The following is a 13,764-nucleotide window of genomic DNA, read 5'->3' as shown; positions in this document are numbered from 1 at the left end:
ATCTAATTGTGTAATTTCTTTGCCTCTGGTGGGAGAAGATACCATGATCAGTCACCAGCAGATGACTCTTCAAATTGAACTCATATCAAAATACGTTGTTTAAGTGACCATTACAGTAACTGTGTGTGCAAATGAGCAGCGTGTACATGCGAATCAGGTATATGAACCATGGCACACAGTAGCTGTGCCTATGTCAGTAAATTAAGTAGGGCCAAGGCATCAGGTCAGGACTCAGATGGGGTCACTCATACTCATTAGCATATTGCTCAGTATAGTTCTGGCCAGTGCATATTCATACTCTCCCATACCACTACCATAGGAGCATCACTGCCCTCCAGGCATAGGTCCGGGTGGAGACTGCTCCCAGCAGGCAGCGGTTGGAGCGGTCTTGTGCAGTAGAGGGAAGATTGGCCAGATTATACAAATCCTGGCCTGTCACTTGGCTTCAGCACGGCAGAAAACCCGTCTTTTTAATTTACTAGTACAGACCTAGCTAGTACTTCTGTATTGTGTTTACGCAATGCTTCTGATAGTCAGAAATATTTTTGCCTTTGCTCAGCCATAGCTACAATCAGGTTTTGGACTGACTCTCCTCTTATCTTCCAAAAAACACTCTTCCTTTATATAAAAAGTCACAACCTGGTTGCATTGATGACTGATTTTTCAGTTACTGTAAGGCTGAGCCCATGTCTTGATGCATATACTTCTTATTTTTTTAAAAGCTTACTTCATGTGAGTGGAGGTTTTCCATAGAGATCTGTGATCATGGGATCTGGCTTTTTCTGCTTGTAAATTTATAAAAAAAGGTAACCGGACAATTTGAATGTAATGTACATTCCAGCTGAAACGTCAATGTTCAAGGCATATTCAGATAGATAGTTTCATTTTGATCTCATCTCTGTAATAATAATGGCATGAAATTAAATCTTACTCTCAGTTCTGGGTTTTTTTAACTCTGTTGTTCATTTCATTATGATGTTGAATTACACTATGTTAAAGTAAATACAGTATTCATTTCACTCTAATAATATGGTTCAGATCATTTCACATTATATGAACCTTTTATAAACTGAATGTAATTATAGAAGTTAATATATATTTTCAAATTCTCTTGTTAGTCTCTAAGTCTCTCTAGAGGGAGCATGTGAAAACTACCCAGGAAAGTGAAACCCTTCCTAAGGGCTGTTTATTTTAATTTAAAAGCAAATTAGATTGTAAGATCATAATGGCAGTGGTTTTGTTTTTCTATTTGTACTGTAAATCTATGCTTAGTCACAAGGTTTCCGCTACTGTTTTATTCAATCTTATTGGCAGCCTGTTCCAAAGTCCATGAAAGAAATCAGATTTTTTTCATTGCCTTCATGTAATTCTTAGTGAGTCTCTACCAGTTTCCTTGTTTCTTTTTCTTTGCAAGAACTTTTAGCACATAAATTAAAAAATGTATGTTTTCAAACTCTAGGTTTAAACCAATAACTGAGCAACTTGCCTTCCACTTAATATAGTTTATAAGTTTCATCCTCTGTTCCCTACGTAAAGGTTAGACATACGCTGGAAGTCACTTCATTTAAATAGCAACCATCTGATACACGTGGCTTTATCGATGCACCTGGTATGCACATCTGGCGCTCACTGTTTTGTTAAATATTTAGAAGGCTTAAAAAAAAATCAAACACTGTGACACACCAATGAGAACATTTTTGTTGTCACATATTGTACCTTGATAGAAACAACAGCAGTCATGCAGCATTATCCATAGTCTACGAGAGAGTCAACAGCAGGAGTTGAGCCGGTTTCTGAATCCTCCCAGCATTGAGACAACACAGCCAAGCGAAGATATGAATGCTCTTAATCAGGATAATAGTGCACAGCCAGAGGTATGGTAACCAGAAGATCACCAGCTACTCAGAACAAATTCAGAAAACTTACATGTTTCTTACTTTTTTTTAAAAAAAAAAATCATTTTAACTAGAAAAGTTGGTAGTACTGTCTTGTTTTGCCTCATTCTTTGCCTTTAGATGTAAAGGCAAGATGGTCTAAGGCAGTAATTCCCCAGCTTAGTTCACTGTCTTGCTAGCACCATAAAGGGCAAACTCAGCTGTACGACTCCGGCAGCACCAACTTTCAGCTCTAGCATGAGCTGTGTACAGGCTCAGGGATGTGAGGCTTTCCTGTTCAAGCATTCTGAAGACGTGTTTACACTGAGTAATAACATTGGGCATGATGGGTCCTCTGAGTAGGAGTCCTGGGCTCTTCCAGGGTAGGGAATGACGAAGGTACAACGTAAGGACTCCACTGCAGAAGGCTGAGAATTTTGTACCCTTCAGTGACTCTGTGTAACTGAATTGAGCCTGAATGTTCGTTTTATTTTTTTCCTATTAGTAGTAGTTTTCTGGGGCGGTAAAGAATAGAAGCCATGCTGCCTTAACAAATGGCATTATGTTTTGTTTGCATTTTGTATAAAGCTTGGAAATATTGTATAAAGCTTGGAATTCTTGGAAAAAAGAATAGAAAGATAACCCTTCTTAGGATTATCCCCATGCAATGGAGAACTATGACTGAGATTCTTTTTTCTATGTTCAGACAAGTAGCCAGCAGCAGCTACTAAGCCCAACACTTTCTGACAGAGGTGGCTATCGACAAGACTCTGCAGATGCTGGGAAACCTCAGCGGAAATTTGGACAATGGCGTTTGCCATCAGGTAAGTGAAAAATGTTTATCAGTAGAGTCCCCATATACCAAATCACTGCTGTACAGTAACAAGACCATGAGAGGCTTTGTAATGCACAGTTCTGCCTGCTGCCTGCTGCCTGCTGCTTGCACCCACATCAAGTGTTTTCTACCCTCATGCATGATAAAATACAGCAGTCTCTCCCCTCCCACCCAATTCTGAAAGTCTGGAAGATGGGCTCAAGCATTGCCATATGCAGATGTTTGGGGTTTTTTTTACTTTTTTATACATTTACTCAGGATCTTTGGATTAGGAACTGTACTATCCCGTATTTTGGGATAGTGTCTTGTGTATTTAAAGTTCTCTCTTATCATATAAAGCACATTGGAAGTGAATGAAGTTTTTCCTAACAACAGTAATAACTTCTGAGTGGCTTGTCTTGCCTAAGCATACCAAGCCTATGACTTACACCTTAACACTATAATAATAATTTTTTTTATCTTCACTTCAGCCAGGAATTGCCAGGTACAGTTTCCCATTTATTTTCTCAGAAACAGGAAACATCCTCAAGTTATTCTAGGAACAACAGTCCATGACAAAAGAAAGGCTAGACTATACTTAGAGTTATATATATATGTAGGAGGGTGGGAGAGGTGCATAGGTACAGTCTGAGGCCTTAGTCCTTATCTCAAGAGCACTCTCCGCCACCTGAAATATTCTGTAATAAAGTGCATATTGATCTCTGCTGCCTGCCACACTTGTGACCAGCATGTTAGGTGTGTACACATCAACCTGCTTTCAGCTGTCATCAGTCAGTCCTATTCCAAGTCAGAGTGCTGCATTAAAAGGCTGCCACTGTTCAGACCCTAATCATATCTAAGTGGAAGTAGAAGAGATGCTTATGCTACGAGTGCCATTAACCCTGCTTTTGTGACTAGAGTACTTGTCCAAGAAATGGGACAGCTTAAGAGAGAGCTTTCAATCCATGTTTTCTACTTAAATGTCACTGAGCAGCAAAGATCAACATTTTGTTGGAACAGAGAGAAAAAGAGGGAGCATGCTAAGAAGGGATTGTACTACTGTAGCCAACTGGATAGGTTTGTCATGTGAGAAGGAGTTCAGGGTTCCCTTAGCACTTGATCTTGCCCATGTCAACCTTGAACGTTCCTCAGTGGACGGTCTCAGAAAAGGAGAGTCACCTCCATGCACAGTACAGCCCGGCAGATGATAAGAATTCTGCCTCCAATCCAACAAAGACATGTATTTAAGATCATAAGCAGCATCAAGATAAATTGTAGTACTTATATGCTTACACATTTATTTTAGTACTTTCCTAAAGCCATACCAACACCTTGTACTGGCTTCCAGCCCTAGGCCACACTAAATACCACTTTCTAGGTGTAGCTACCACCCCTAAATGCACTTTTCCCTCCCTTTCTCCAGCAGTTACCAGTTTCATCATTTTGCCAGCAGGACAATGCATGTAAGTACTGCCTAAACCATTTAGGTTGCAGTTAACCAGGTAAGAAGAGATCTGTTGCATCAGTTCATCCCAGTAGAATGAAATGAGGCACCGCTTAGTTAAACTGCTCTACCAGCAGATTAGTGAGAGCAGTGTCAACAGTTGGAGCTGAAAAAAACCTCATTGAAACAGAGCCCTGTTCTTTCTGCACTAAATCATTTTAAAGCTGCCCCAGTCCAGCCAGTTCTGTATACCTGAATTCTAACCAAAAATGTTCAAGTAGGTCTACTCTAATACAGCACTTTCTGTTTGATTTCATAGCCCCCAAACCAATAAGCCATTCAGTGTCTTCAGTCAACCTCCGCTTTGGTGGGCGCTCAACTATGAAATCTGTTGCATGCAAAATGAATCCCATGTCTGATGCTGCTTCTTGTGGATCCGAAGTCAAGAAATGGTGGACAAGGCAATTAACTGTGGAGAGTGATGAGAGTGGAGAGGACCTTCTTGATATCTGAGAAAAATTTAAGTCATACTACAACAACAACCACTTCAAGTACAAACTACTTTTCTATGTTTAGAATTGAAGATGCTGTGTGATGTACAATTTCTTTGAAGTCAATGTCATAAATTTTTTCAGATGCTTATCTTTCTGCCATATGAAGCATAGCACACATTTACTAACTGTACTCCAAGAAACCTGTATACAATAGCAGTACTAACAAAACCAGAGAGAATATATTACCTTTAGCAGACAGAGCATTTAAAGATTTCAGATGTTCTGTAGCTACATAATGAAAATGTATTTTGATACACATACCTCTGTGTTTTTCTTCAACCTATACCATACTTTGAAGTGGGAACACTTTACAGGTGTAATGTATTTCTTCTTTTTGTGTTTTCCCTCAGTTCTTATTTAGTAACATTTCTTTAGAAAGATTTTATTATTCACAAATGACCTGAAGAGGTCAGCACTGACTTCATGTTCAAGGAAATTATTTTTACAAAGTACAGATTCTGAATTACAATTCCAAGCTTTTTCTGGACCTTTTTTAAAATACGCAAGATACAGGATAACTCATTTTAAAATCAGAAGGTGAAGGATTGGCTTTTAAAATGTAAATATCTTTGGGTTTTGGTTAATTATGCAAAGAGCTTGATTTTCATAGAGAAAAGGGGGGGGGGGGGGGAGAAAAAAAAAGACATGAAAACTGTGCATTTATGATTCCAGCAAAAGACCTCCATGTGAAAAACATGGTTCATGCTTCATTTTCAGACTAGACTGGTTACATATATGTATGGTGTCATTATTCTCTTAATTGGGTCCCACTTTCTTGCATAGTCATAAGATAACTTTCTTCTTGTCTGTGTGATAAAAATTAGCATGTTGGGGGTTCTAATTACAGGATAGTATTGTATGGCTTTTAAAATACAGTTCAGTTTTGCCTGTACAGGTAGAAGTGAATTTTACTTACCCGTGTTACTACTCATGCTATAGCCCTGCGAAGCTAAGGTATGACACTGTACTGTGGTTAAGTACCTTTGCCCCTTTTATCCCGATGCGTAATATTTTTACATGTTAGCCTTCTGTTATTTTATGAAGCACCAGTAGTACTGTATTATTGCTGGTGAAAAGCAGCTGTCCCTTTCATAAATGTTTTTTCCAGTAAAAGGCCAATGCTATACGGATATGGAGGTAGAGAAGAAAAGCCACAAAATGCAGCAAAGTTTGTCAGTTTCAGAACTTAAGCCTGTCTAAAAAAATGTGGGGTAAAAATGTACCCTTCCCTCAGGGAAGAAATAAGAGGTTGCAGATTTTGTAGCTAACCGACTGGGTTTTTTAGCATAGCTGGGACCTTTCTGTCACCATTGTTTCCTATGGAAATTATTGGTTGCTCTAACATGGCCTGATGTGAGATCTTGTAAGAGGCTCACAGTTAATATACATCATCACTTAAAAAATATATCCTTTAAAAAGCAAGAAAAAGCTAGTGCTTTGCAATGTTTTCTGGCCAAAATATTAATGAGGAGCGGTCAGAATACAGCATTGTTTTTACAGATACCTTCACCATAAATGCAAAATTAATTTGGGCCATAAAATACAGTTTTCTTGGCATCTATCAATGTTTTTTCCTTGTGTATGGTTGAACCTGGTTTAGGGCTTTTTTGAAAATAATCATATTGAACACATCTGTATTTTGTGGTTTCTTTATGTGTTTTGGTATATATTTAAGTTTAAATCTGGTCTACTGTAACTCTATAGTAACAGAACATGTGCATTCTCTTGTTTATGAGATGAACCATCAACAAAACTTCATATGAAAGTCCATTCTTTGAGGTTCTGTTTTGTGCTTGTTTAAGTTGAGCTTTTGTATATATGACAGAAAGAGAAATATTTGATTTATAAAGGATAGTATCTTTAAAAGTTCAATAATACATTGAACTGCAGATCTTTCTGAATCATTGTTGCTGCAAATCTTCTTTTTAAAAAATCTGGCAAACATTTTTTCCTTGCCTTACAGTACTCTGTCAATAAAAGTGAGTTGCTTTAAGCAATATTCCTCCCTCTGGTTTTCCTTCTAACTGTGTCTGCTGTATCTGGCCCGTCTCTGATATTGCTGCATAGTGGCTAGGTATGTGGTTTGTACAGGATTATTTCAAGACATGCTTTCACACTCTTCTAATTTGTTTTTTGGTGAGAAGTCCAGCAAATTACCTCATCAGTACTGCCACGAGGGGGTCTCATTCAAAAAATGGGACTAAATAGGACTGTTCATTATTTATTTTTCGAGATCTCTGGACCATCTAATCTGACTGGGAAGCTGGCTCTAGGAAAGCAATGTTCACCTGTTCCTTTGCCCATTTTACCTTTTCAGATACAGGAAGTGAAATGGAGTTACAAAGATGTGACAAGAATACGTGCTAGAGCACCCGGGCAACTAGGTTAAGGTGAAAAACTCCTTAGTATGGCACCTCCGACATAACTGAAGAAGGTGATAAACTCCTACTCTGCAGCAAAGCAACCAATGTGCATTTGCACATGAAGGTGAGGAAGCAGAGTTGAGGAATGACTGAAGTTCAAGCAGCCTGCACAAACAATGGAGAGAACAAAGAGGAAACAGTGCATCAGGAAATCAGAGTCAGTCCAGACAGCCTGAGAAAAAAAGTTCAAACAAGAACAGACCCTAGACAAAGGTAAACAAAAAATTGCCAGGGGAATGTTACTACCTACAGTGCTCTTGGCCCCTAGAATTAAATCCAGAGTTATGCTATACAAATGAAAAGAAGAAAGTGTTTAGACTCCTTTTCATCTACCGAGAGAGCTCTGTTCCATAGGAAGCGAGTTGTAAAAGCCTTCATGGCTTCTGTGGGCAAAAAGTGTAGTGCATGTTGTCAGTGCTTGAATGAAAACCAGCTTGTGGGAAGTCTGAGAACAGCAGCAAAGGTGAGTCTCAATATCATTCCAAAGTCAGGTCAGATTTCAATTCACTTTTGTAACGAAGAAATTAATAATCTGAAACCATTTGCTACTGGAATGTATCCAGCTTAACTAAGAGCTAAAACCATAAAGTACATTTTATCTGGCAAGCTGAAAATACCATCATTGTTTTAACTGATAAGGACCAATCAGGCTTAAACATCTTCAAAATAACATTACATTCAGTATTGTCTGCATTCAAAGACCAGTATCACAGCTTCCGAGAAGCCAAAGAAGATTTAGATGCCAAAAGCAAGTGAATGACTTTGTGAGAATCATCTTTTTTGTTCTCTTCTTTTATTCACAACATGCCCACGGCTCTTCTTATTGTGCAGGTAAGTATGTCCATGAATAACTGAAGCAGAAGGGTTCGCACTGTTGTAACAGTACATTTGGAGCCTCAGCAAGCAGGATGCATGCTAAACCTTCCATGCAAGAGTGCACACTCCTGCTGCTGCTACATTTCCACAAGTGAAAACAAATAGTGCCCTGATTTGTCAGTCAAAATTACCAATACGATTATCCCAGTCTCCTCGAATTTAGCTTTAGGAGGCTAAATTCATTCCTTCTGTTGAAGGCAGTTTAGTCACACCACAGATGAGCTTGCCGCAATGCATAGGCTGATGCTGGGAAGTTGGCTGCCCTGGTCTGTTCAATTGCTCTGCAACACAAAGGGAGCCTCACTAGAATGCAATTAACCTTCCTTTTCATCCCAAGGGCCCTAGTGTCAGACCCCATAGCAGCTGGTGTCCATTGTTCTTCATTAAGAACCTCTAAGCACCAAGTTATTAACCCATCAGTGAGCTAAGTGTACAGATAGTGGCATTTTGTTCCCTTTCCACAGGTTTCTGTCTCAGATACTTATTCCAGTACCCTTACTGGTTTCATACTTTTGCCTGACTCGCATATCTGCACTGGGGAATTTGAGTAAATTACTTGGGCACCTACAAAAGTGTGTTTCATAAAAGGGTAGCTTACTGGAAAGGCAAGAAACCTCTTAAGTACAGGTAGAAAACAAAAAACCCACTATCCATCAGCTTGAAGAGCTGTTGACATTAGCCTTTTCTTCTTTTGGGATTCAAGCAGCAACCACCTGTGTGGCACAAGCCTCCACTGTCTCAGTGGGCATTGCTTTGTTTCAGGAAATCTTTTGCCAAGGTTGGAAACAAACTGGTTTATACAAAATAAACATCAGTGAGTCCTGGAGACTTGAGCAGTCAAGTTCTAACTGGATCCTCCACATGATGCGAGACACTGTGGTGGGTTTGTTGTTTGTGAGTACATTTACCTGCAAAGGTAAGAGAAGAGGGTTGGTCCTTGAGTTCATTAGCAGAGAAGCTGGATGTCACATCCCCTCACATGCCCTGTATTCTGGGTTTCTTTTAGATTTTTCACTCCAGTTACATGTAAGTGGGAAAATGCCTTGGCATATTCTGCATTCTCAGTAAATGCTCCCAAGAAATGGGGGACTGAACAGAGTTATGATCTCATTATAATGCATCTGATGCCAGTTTATAGGAGTCTCAGCCCCCATCCCAAAGAACTACGTATTCTACGGATCAGGTACTTTCACACCTCAGGTTTCTAAATTCATACTGCCTAGGGAATCTGTTTACTGCACATTTAAAAACAAGAAAGAAAAAGAGAAAATAAAAAAAGAAAGAAAAAGAAAGAGGAAGAAGAGAAAAGGAAAAAAGAAAAAGAAAGAAAAAGGTGTTACCTGGGTGTTGGATTTTAGGGTTTGGGTTGGTTGGGTTTTCTTCATTTTAGCAACTATGTAAAAAAAAAAAAAAATAATCAGCAAATCTGTCTTTCTACATAAGCTTCTCGGTTGTTCTGACCAAGCTAAGAAAACAAAGAAATGGTTGACCTTTTTCTTAATGTGTCCATTTCTCAAATGTACCTCTGTTTTGAAAATAACAGGTTTCATGTTTTGATTCTTCCCTTTTGTGTAAAATGCCATCAAAACCTATTTGCTGTATTAGACTTAAAATTGCCAAAACTTTGGTCAATGAAAAACTAATTTTCCACATGAATTTTTATCATGCACAAAAATTCACCCTTTTTTTTTTTTCTTTTTTTCTGTCCACCAGGAAAAGTTCATCCTGGTGGGTGGGTATGAGCCAAAAGTGTGTCCTCTCAGACCAGAAAGCTGACCGTAACTGCAGAAAAAGAAGCGTGGCCAGCAGGTCAGGGGAGGTGGTTTTGCCCCTTTTCGCCATTCTGGTGTTACCCCACCTGAAGTACTGCATCCAGCTCTGGGGTCTTCAGTAGAAGAAAGGCATGGACCTGTTGGAGCAGGTCCAGAGGAGGGCCACAAAAATGGTCAGAGGGCTGGAGCACTTCTGCTATGAAGAAAGGCTGGGAGAGCTGGGGTGGTTTAGCCTGGACAAGAGAAGGCTCCGGGGAGACCTTATTGTAGCCATTCAATATATGAAGGGGGCTTATAAGAAAGGCAGACAAAGACTTTTACTGAGGCCTGTAGTAACAAGATAAGGGCTAATGGCTTTAAACTGACAAAGGGTAGATTTAGATTGAACATAAGGAAAATTCTTTATGATGAGGGTGGAGACACTGGACCAAGTTGCCCAGAGAAGTTGTGGATGCCCCATCCCTGGAAGCATTCAAGGTCAGGTTGGATGGGGCTTTGAGCAACCTGGTCTAGTTAAAGATGTTGTTGCCATGGCATTGGGCTTGAACTTTGATCTTTGAAGATCCCTTCCAACTCAAACCATTCTGTGATTGTATGATTCCTATAGATTTTTTTTATCTGGCATAAGAATGATGTCATACAGAAAAATAGCATGCAGGGAAAAAAGAACACTGCCTTTGTTGTCAGTGTGTTAAAAAATGCACAACAATGAACGTTTTGCTTTATTTGCTGAAAATGATTCACCCAAAACATTGGTTTGCTGACATTGCTAGGGGTCTTCTTCCCAAGCACTTCAAATGTGTCAAAAACTAAACATCACCAAGGAAGAAAACCAATAACTTTTCCCAGTTTCTCCTTAGCTGCCTGCCAACTGCTCCAGTGAGATGAGACACATGGTGGTAAGTTTTGCATTGCCCTTGTAGGCAATGCTGGCCCCAGCCGCCCCGCTGTTGGAGACAACCACCTCCTTATCAAAGCCGGTTGGTGCAAAATAGGTGCCTGTGCCCCTGTACTCCATGGAAAAACCTGGATTTTCCACTGCGCCTGCTGTGGAGGGCATTTAAAGCTCTACTGAGGTCAGCAGAGGATAAGCAGGTGCAGGGCCCCTCAGAGTGCTCCACCAGGAGAGGGAACCTCTAGCACCGCAGTGCTTGGGCAGCCAAGGGCAGTCAAGGGGCACAGCAAGGCTTGCCTAAGCTTTTCTGCTGAAACTTTCAGATCGGTGATGTCAGGCGTGCAATTTATCCACTCCTGTGCTGCGGACACTCCTGAAGACATGACCCAGTGAATTGGTTTAGCTGCTGTGAGTAACAAGGGGCTCAAATGCAGTTGCTCATAGCCAGCTCCAGTTCTTCCACTGTAAAGCTTGATGCCCTGAACTTGGCCGGTTTAACTCTTCACCCAGTTGCTTCTACTGAGCTCTGTAAAAGACTCCAGATTTAAAAATACACATACTAAAACCTTCATCTTAATTGGATCAGCAACAGCAAGAATGTTTCTCTGACCTTGGCCTATAGATGGTATTTCAACTTTATATGCATTCATCAGTTTAGCATGCATCATCTGTAAGGGTTCATCTATATGAGGACATTGCACCAGCTTAAATTTAACCTGTTGTTGGAAATCGATTTCTCTAGATCAGTTTGAGTACCTGTGGAAATGTTTATTTCAGTTTAAAGATTTTTTTTCTATTGATCCGTGTTAAAACCGAATAGCCTTGCTTTTATTCTAATGGCAAAAGTGCTCCCACAGGTCTACACATCAGCCGTCTTAATTGGTTTTAAAACCGCACCTTTAATTATATGGTTGCAAGTGCTTTGCATAGAGGAGGCCTTTCTTATGATCTGTATATAGTTGCAGCTGAGGTGCTAAATAAAAGTGCAGTTTGGGGTAATTTACAGCAGGAACCACCCCCCCAGGAGGCATTTGGGGTGAGACTGTGCTGGTTGTAGCCCCCTCTGCTTCGAGCAGCCCTCAGGCACCGTGTGAGCAGCTTTGTGGCCCCAAGTATCCCTGCAAGCCTCCCCGCTGTGCTGCAGAGCATACAGGACATGGGTTTCAGGCTATGGCTGGTGCTGTACATGCCTTGCCTTATTCCAGACAACTAAGCCGAACAAAACACACAAAGAATATGCTGATTATTTGCTAGGCCCACATAAACACCAAATGGCGCCCAGGGTGTGTGCTGTGGATGTGATGAGGCTTCTGCAGAGGGTCTCACCCCGGGCAGTGTGGCCGTACAGCTCCTGCTACGTGCCCTCCGAGCTGGGGGCACCTGGCTCTCTTTTGCTTCCCTGTTAGACACAGTCAGCTTGGGATTGGATTGCTTTCACAAGGCCTGTCTTCTTCCAGGTAAATCAGTGCTTTTCAGTAGGAAAAGGTCTCGGCACAATCTGTTAGACTGGTTTTCTGAGCCAATCTAGCTACGGTGTTTTATTTTAATATATGTTGGATCATCCACAGTTGTAATCAAGCATTATATCCCCCCTGAGATGGACGGTCAGAAATGCCAAAGAGAGGGCATTTTGACAACTTTCAGTAGCTGAGCTTTCTGCTAAGGTATTGCAGAACTATGACAGATTTAAATTCTTTTTTTAACACTAGAGGGCTAGCATTACTTTACATTGGCTGTCTGCACACACACACACACACAGAGAAGATTAGCAGGTTGATCATCTTTGTGATACAAGTTTAATATTTTTTTCTGCTTTGTATTTAGATATGTCAGTGACAAGAAATTTCTAGCATCATTATATGACAAGGGACCTTTCATTAACCTTGTAGCACTTAGTGAAAAGAAAGTGTTTTGTTTTGTTTGTGGAAGCATGACTTTTTGGGAAACCAATGACATTTGTATTCCCACTTGTTTAAGATGTGCACAGAAGTTGTAATAGAAGATTGAGTTAGCAGCAACGTTTCATTTCTCTGTCTCCAATGACTGTGGTATTTGCATGTCAGCTGGAATACAGCTTATATTTGCATTCCAATTCCCAGAAAAATCATGTGTGATACCATTTTCAAAATCTAGCTCCTAAAGTTGAAGAAACAAATAGCTAAGGACATCAGAAATTTTATGGCACAAAATAAATGCATATTTCATTTCTCGGACACAGGAATTATGCTCAGTAATTTGAACTGCGACACTTGAGGGCTATGATACCTTGCTTTTAATTTCTGGATTTGCTTTGCCTGACTGTAAGCATCTACATATGTTCACTTATAAGCTATGGTTAGATCAGAAATACTGTTACAGATTATATTTGTGGATGGATAGTTAATCATTTTGAGAAGCAGGGAGTGCTTGGAATTATTTTTTCATAACAATTTTTACAGTAAGAGGGAGAGGGGAAAAAAGGCACAGGAAGGTGTACGATGTCCACTGAAAGCAGATGAAATTTCTCCTTGGCTGCAGTGAGCCCATGGTGTCCCTCCTTAATGGCCACTTTAAGCTGTGTGGTTTATTTCCATTTCACATGCCCACATGTGCCATACCCATCTGTGTGCAGTGATTTGTCCAGTTGTGGTTCACCCACGTTCAGTTACATGCCCACATCTTTGCTTAATGTTACTGGTTACGCAAGTTATTTTGGGCTTTGCCCTGAAGTGTTCATCTAACACAGACCACAAGACTTTGTACTGTACCGAAATATTTGCCAGGTAAGCTGTCTCACGAAAGGATTAGTCAACTTGAATTGTGTATGAATTTCATTTAAAACATTCAGTGCACATCTGCATCTGAAATTTGGTGCAAGTGCACTGCTAAGTGTGCTAAGGCATGCACCCTGTGAGCGCACAAGGTGCTGCTGCCCTGCAGCAAGGGCACATTTGCTGGTTTGACTGCCTGTTGCATGCATTTAGCATTACGGTTAAACAGCACCTGCACTGCTTAGCATCTGTGTGCTCTGAGAAGGTGCAAAAGAGAAAGAGATATTTTTTTTCCTGTGTGCAGTGGGATACCTACTAGCAGAAATTTAATCTAGAGCCCAAATCAGAGTAAAAACCTTCCA

The 13,764-nt window shown here is 40.3% G+C and overlaps 1 protein-coding gene across 3 annotated transcripts in view; it reads left to right on the top strand.

Annotated features, from left to right (window-relative positions):
- NALCN (sodium leak channel, non-selective) overlaps positions 1–6,685 on the top strand; it is a 249,670-nt gene extending 242,985 nt beyond the window's left edge. For 2 of the 3 annotated variants that reach the window (XM_055702432.1, XM_055702434.1), the window contains 3 exons: positions 1,725–1,874; positions 2,581–2,698; positions 4,452–6,685. In XM_055702432.1, the coding sequence (XP_055558407.1) occupies positions 1,725–1,874; positions 2,581–2,698; positions 4,452–4,645 (462 nt within the window). In that variant the 3' untranslated portion in view covers positions 4,646–6,685. Of the gene's footprint in view, positions 1–1,724; positions 1,875–2,580; positions 2,699–4,111; positions 4,152–4,451 lie in introns of all 3 variants that reach the window. The other variant, XM_055702433.1, reaches the window with a different exon arrangement.
- Positions 6,686–13,764: the final 7,079 nt, after the last annotated feature.

The sequence above is a fragment of the Falco cherrug genome, chromosome 2 (assembly GCF_023634085.1).
Source record: "Falco cherrug isolate bFalChe1 chromosome 2, bFalChe1.pri, whole genome shotgun sequence".
Taxonomy (NCBI): domain Eukaryota; kingdom Metazoa; phylum Chordata; class Aves; order Falconiformes; family Falconidae; genus Falco; species Falco cherrug.
The sequence above is the reverse complement of the archived record's forward strand: the minus strand, read 5'-3'. Positions and strand labels throughout refer to the sequence as shown.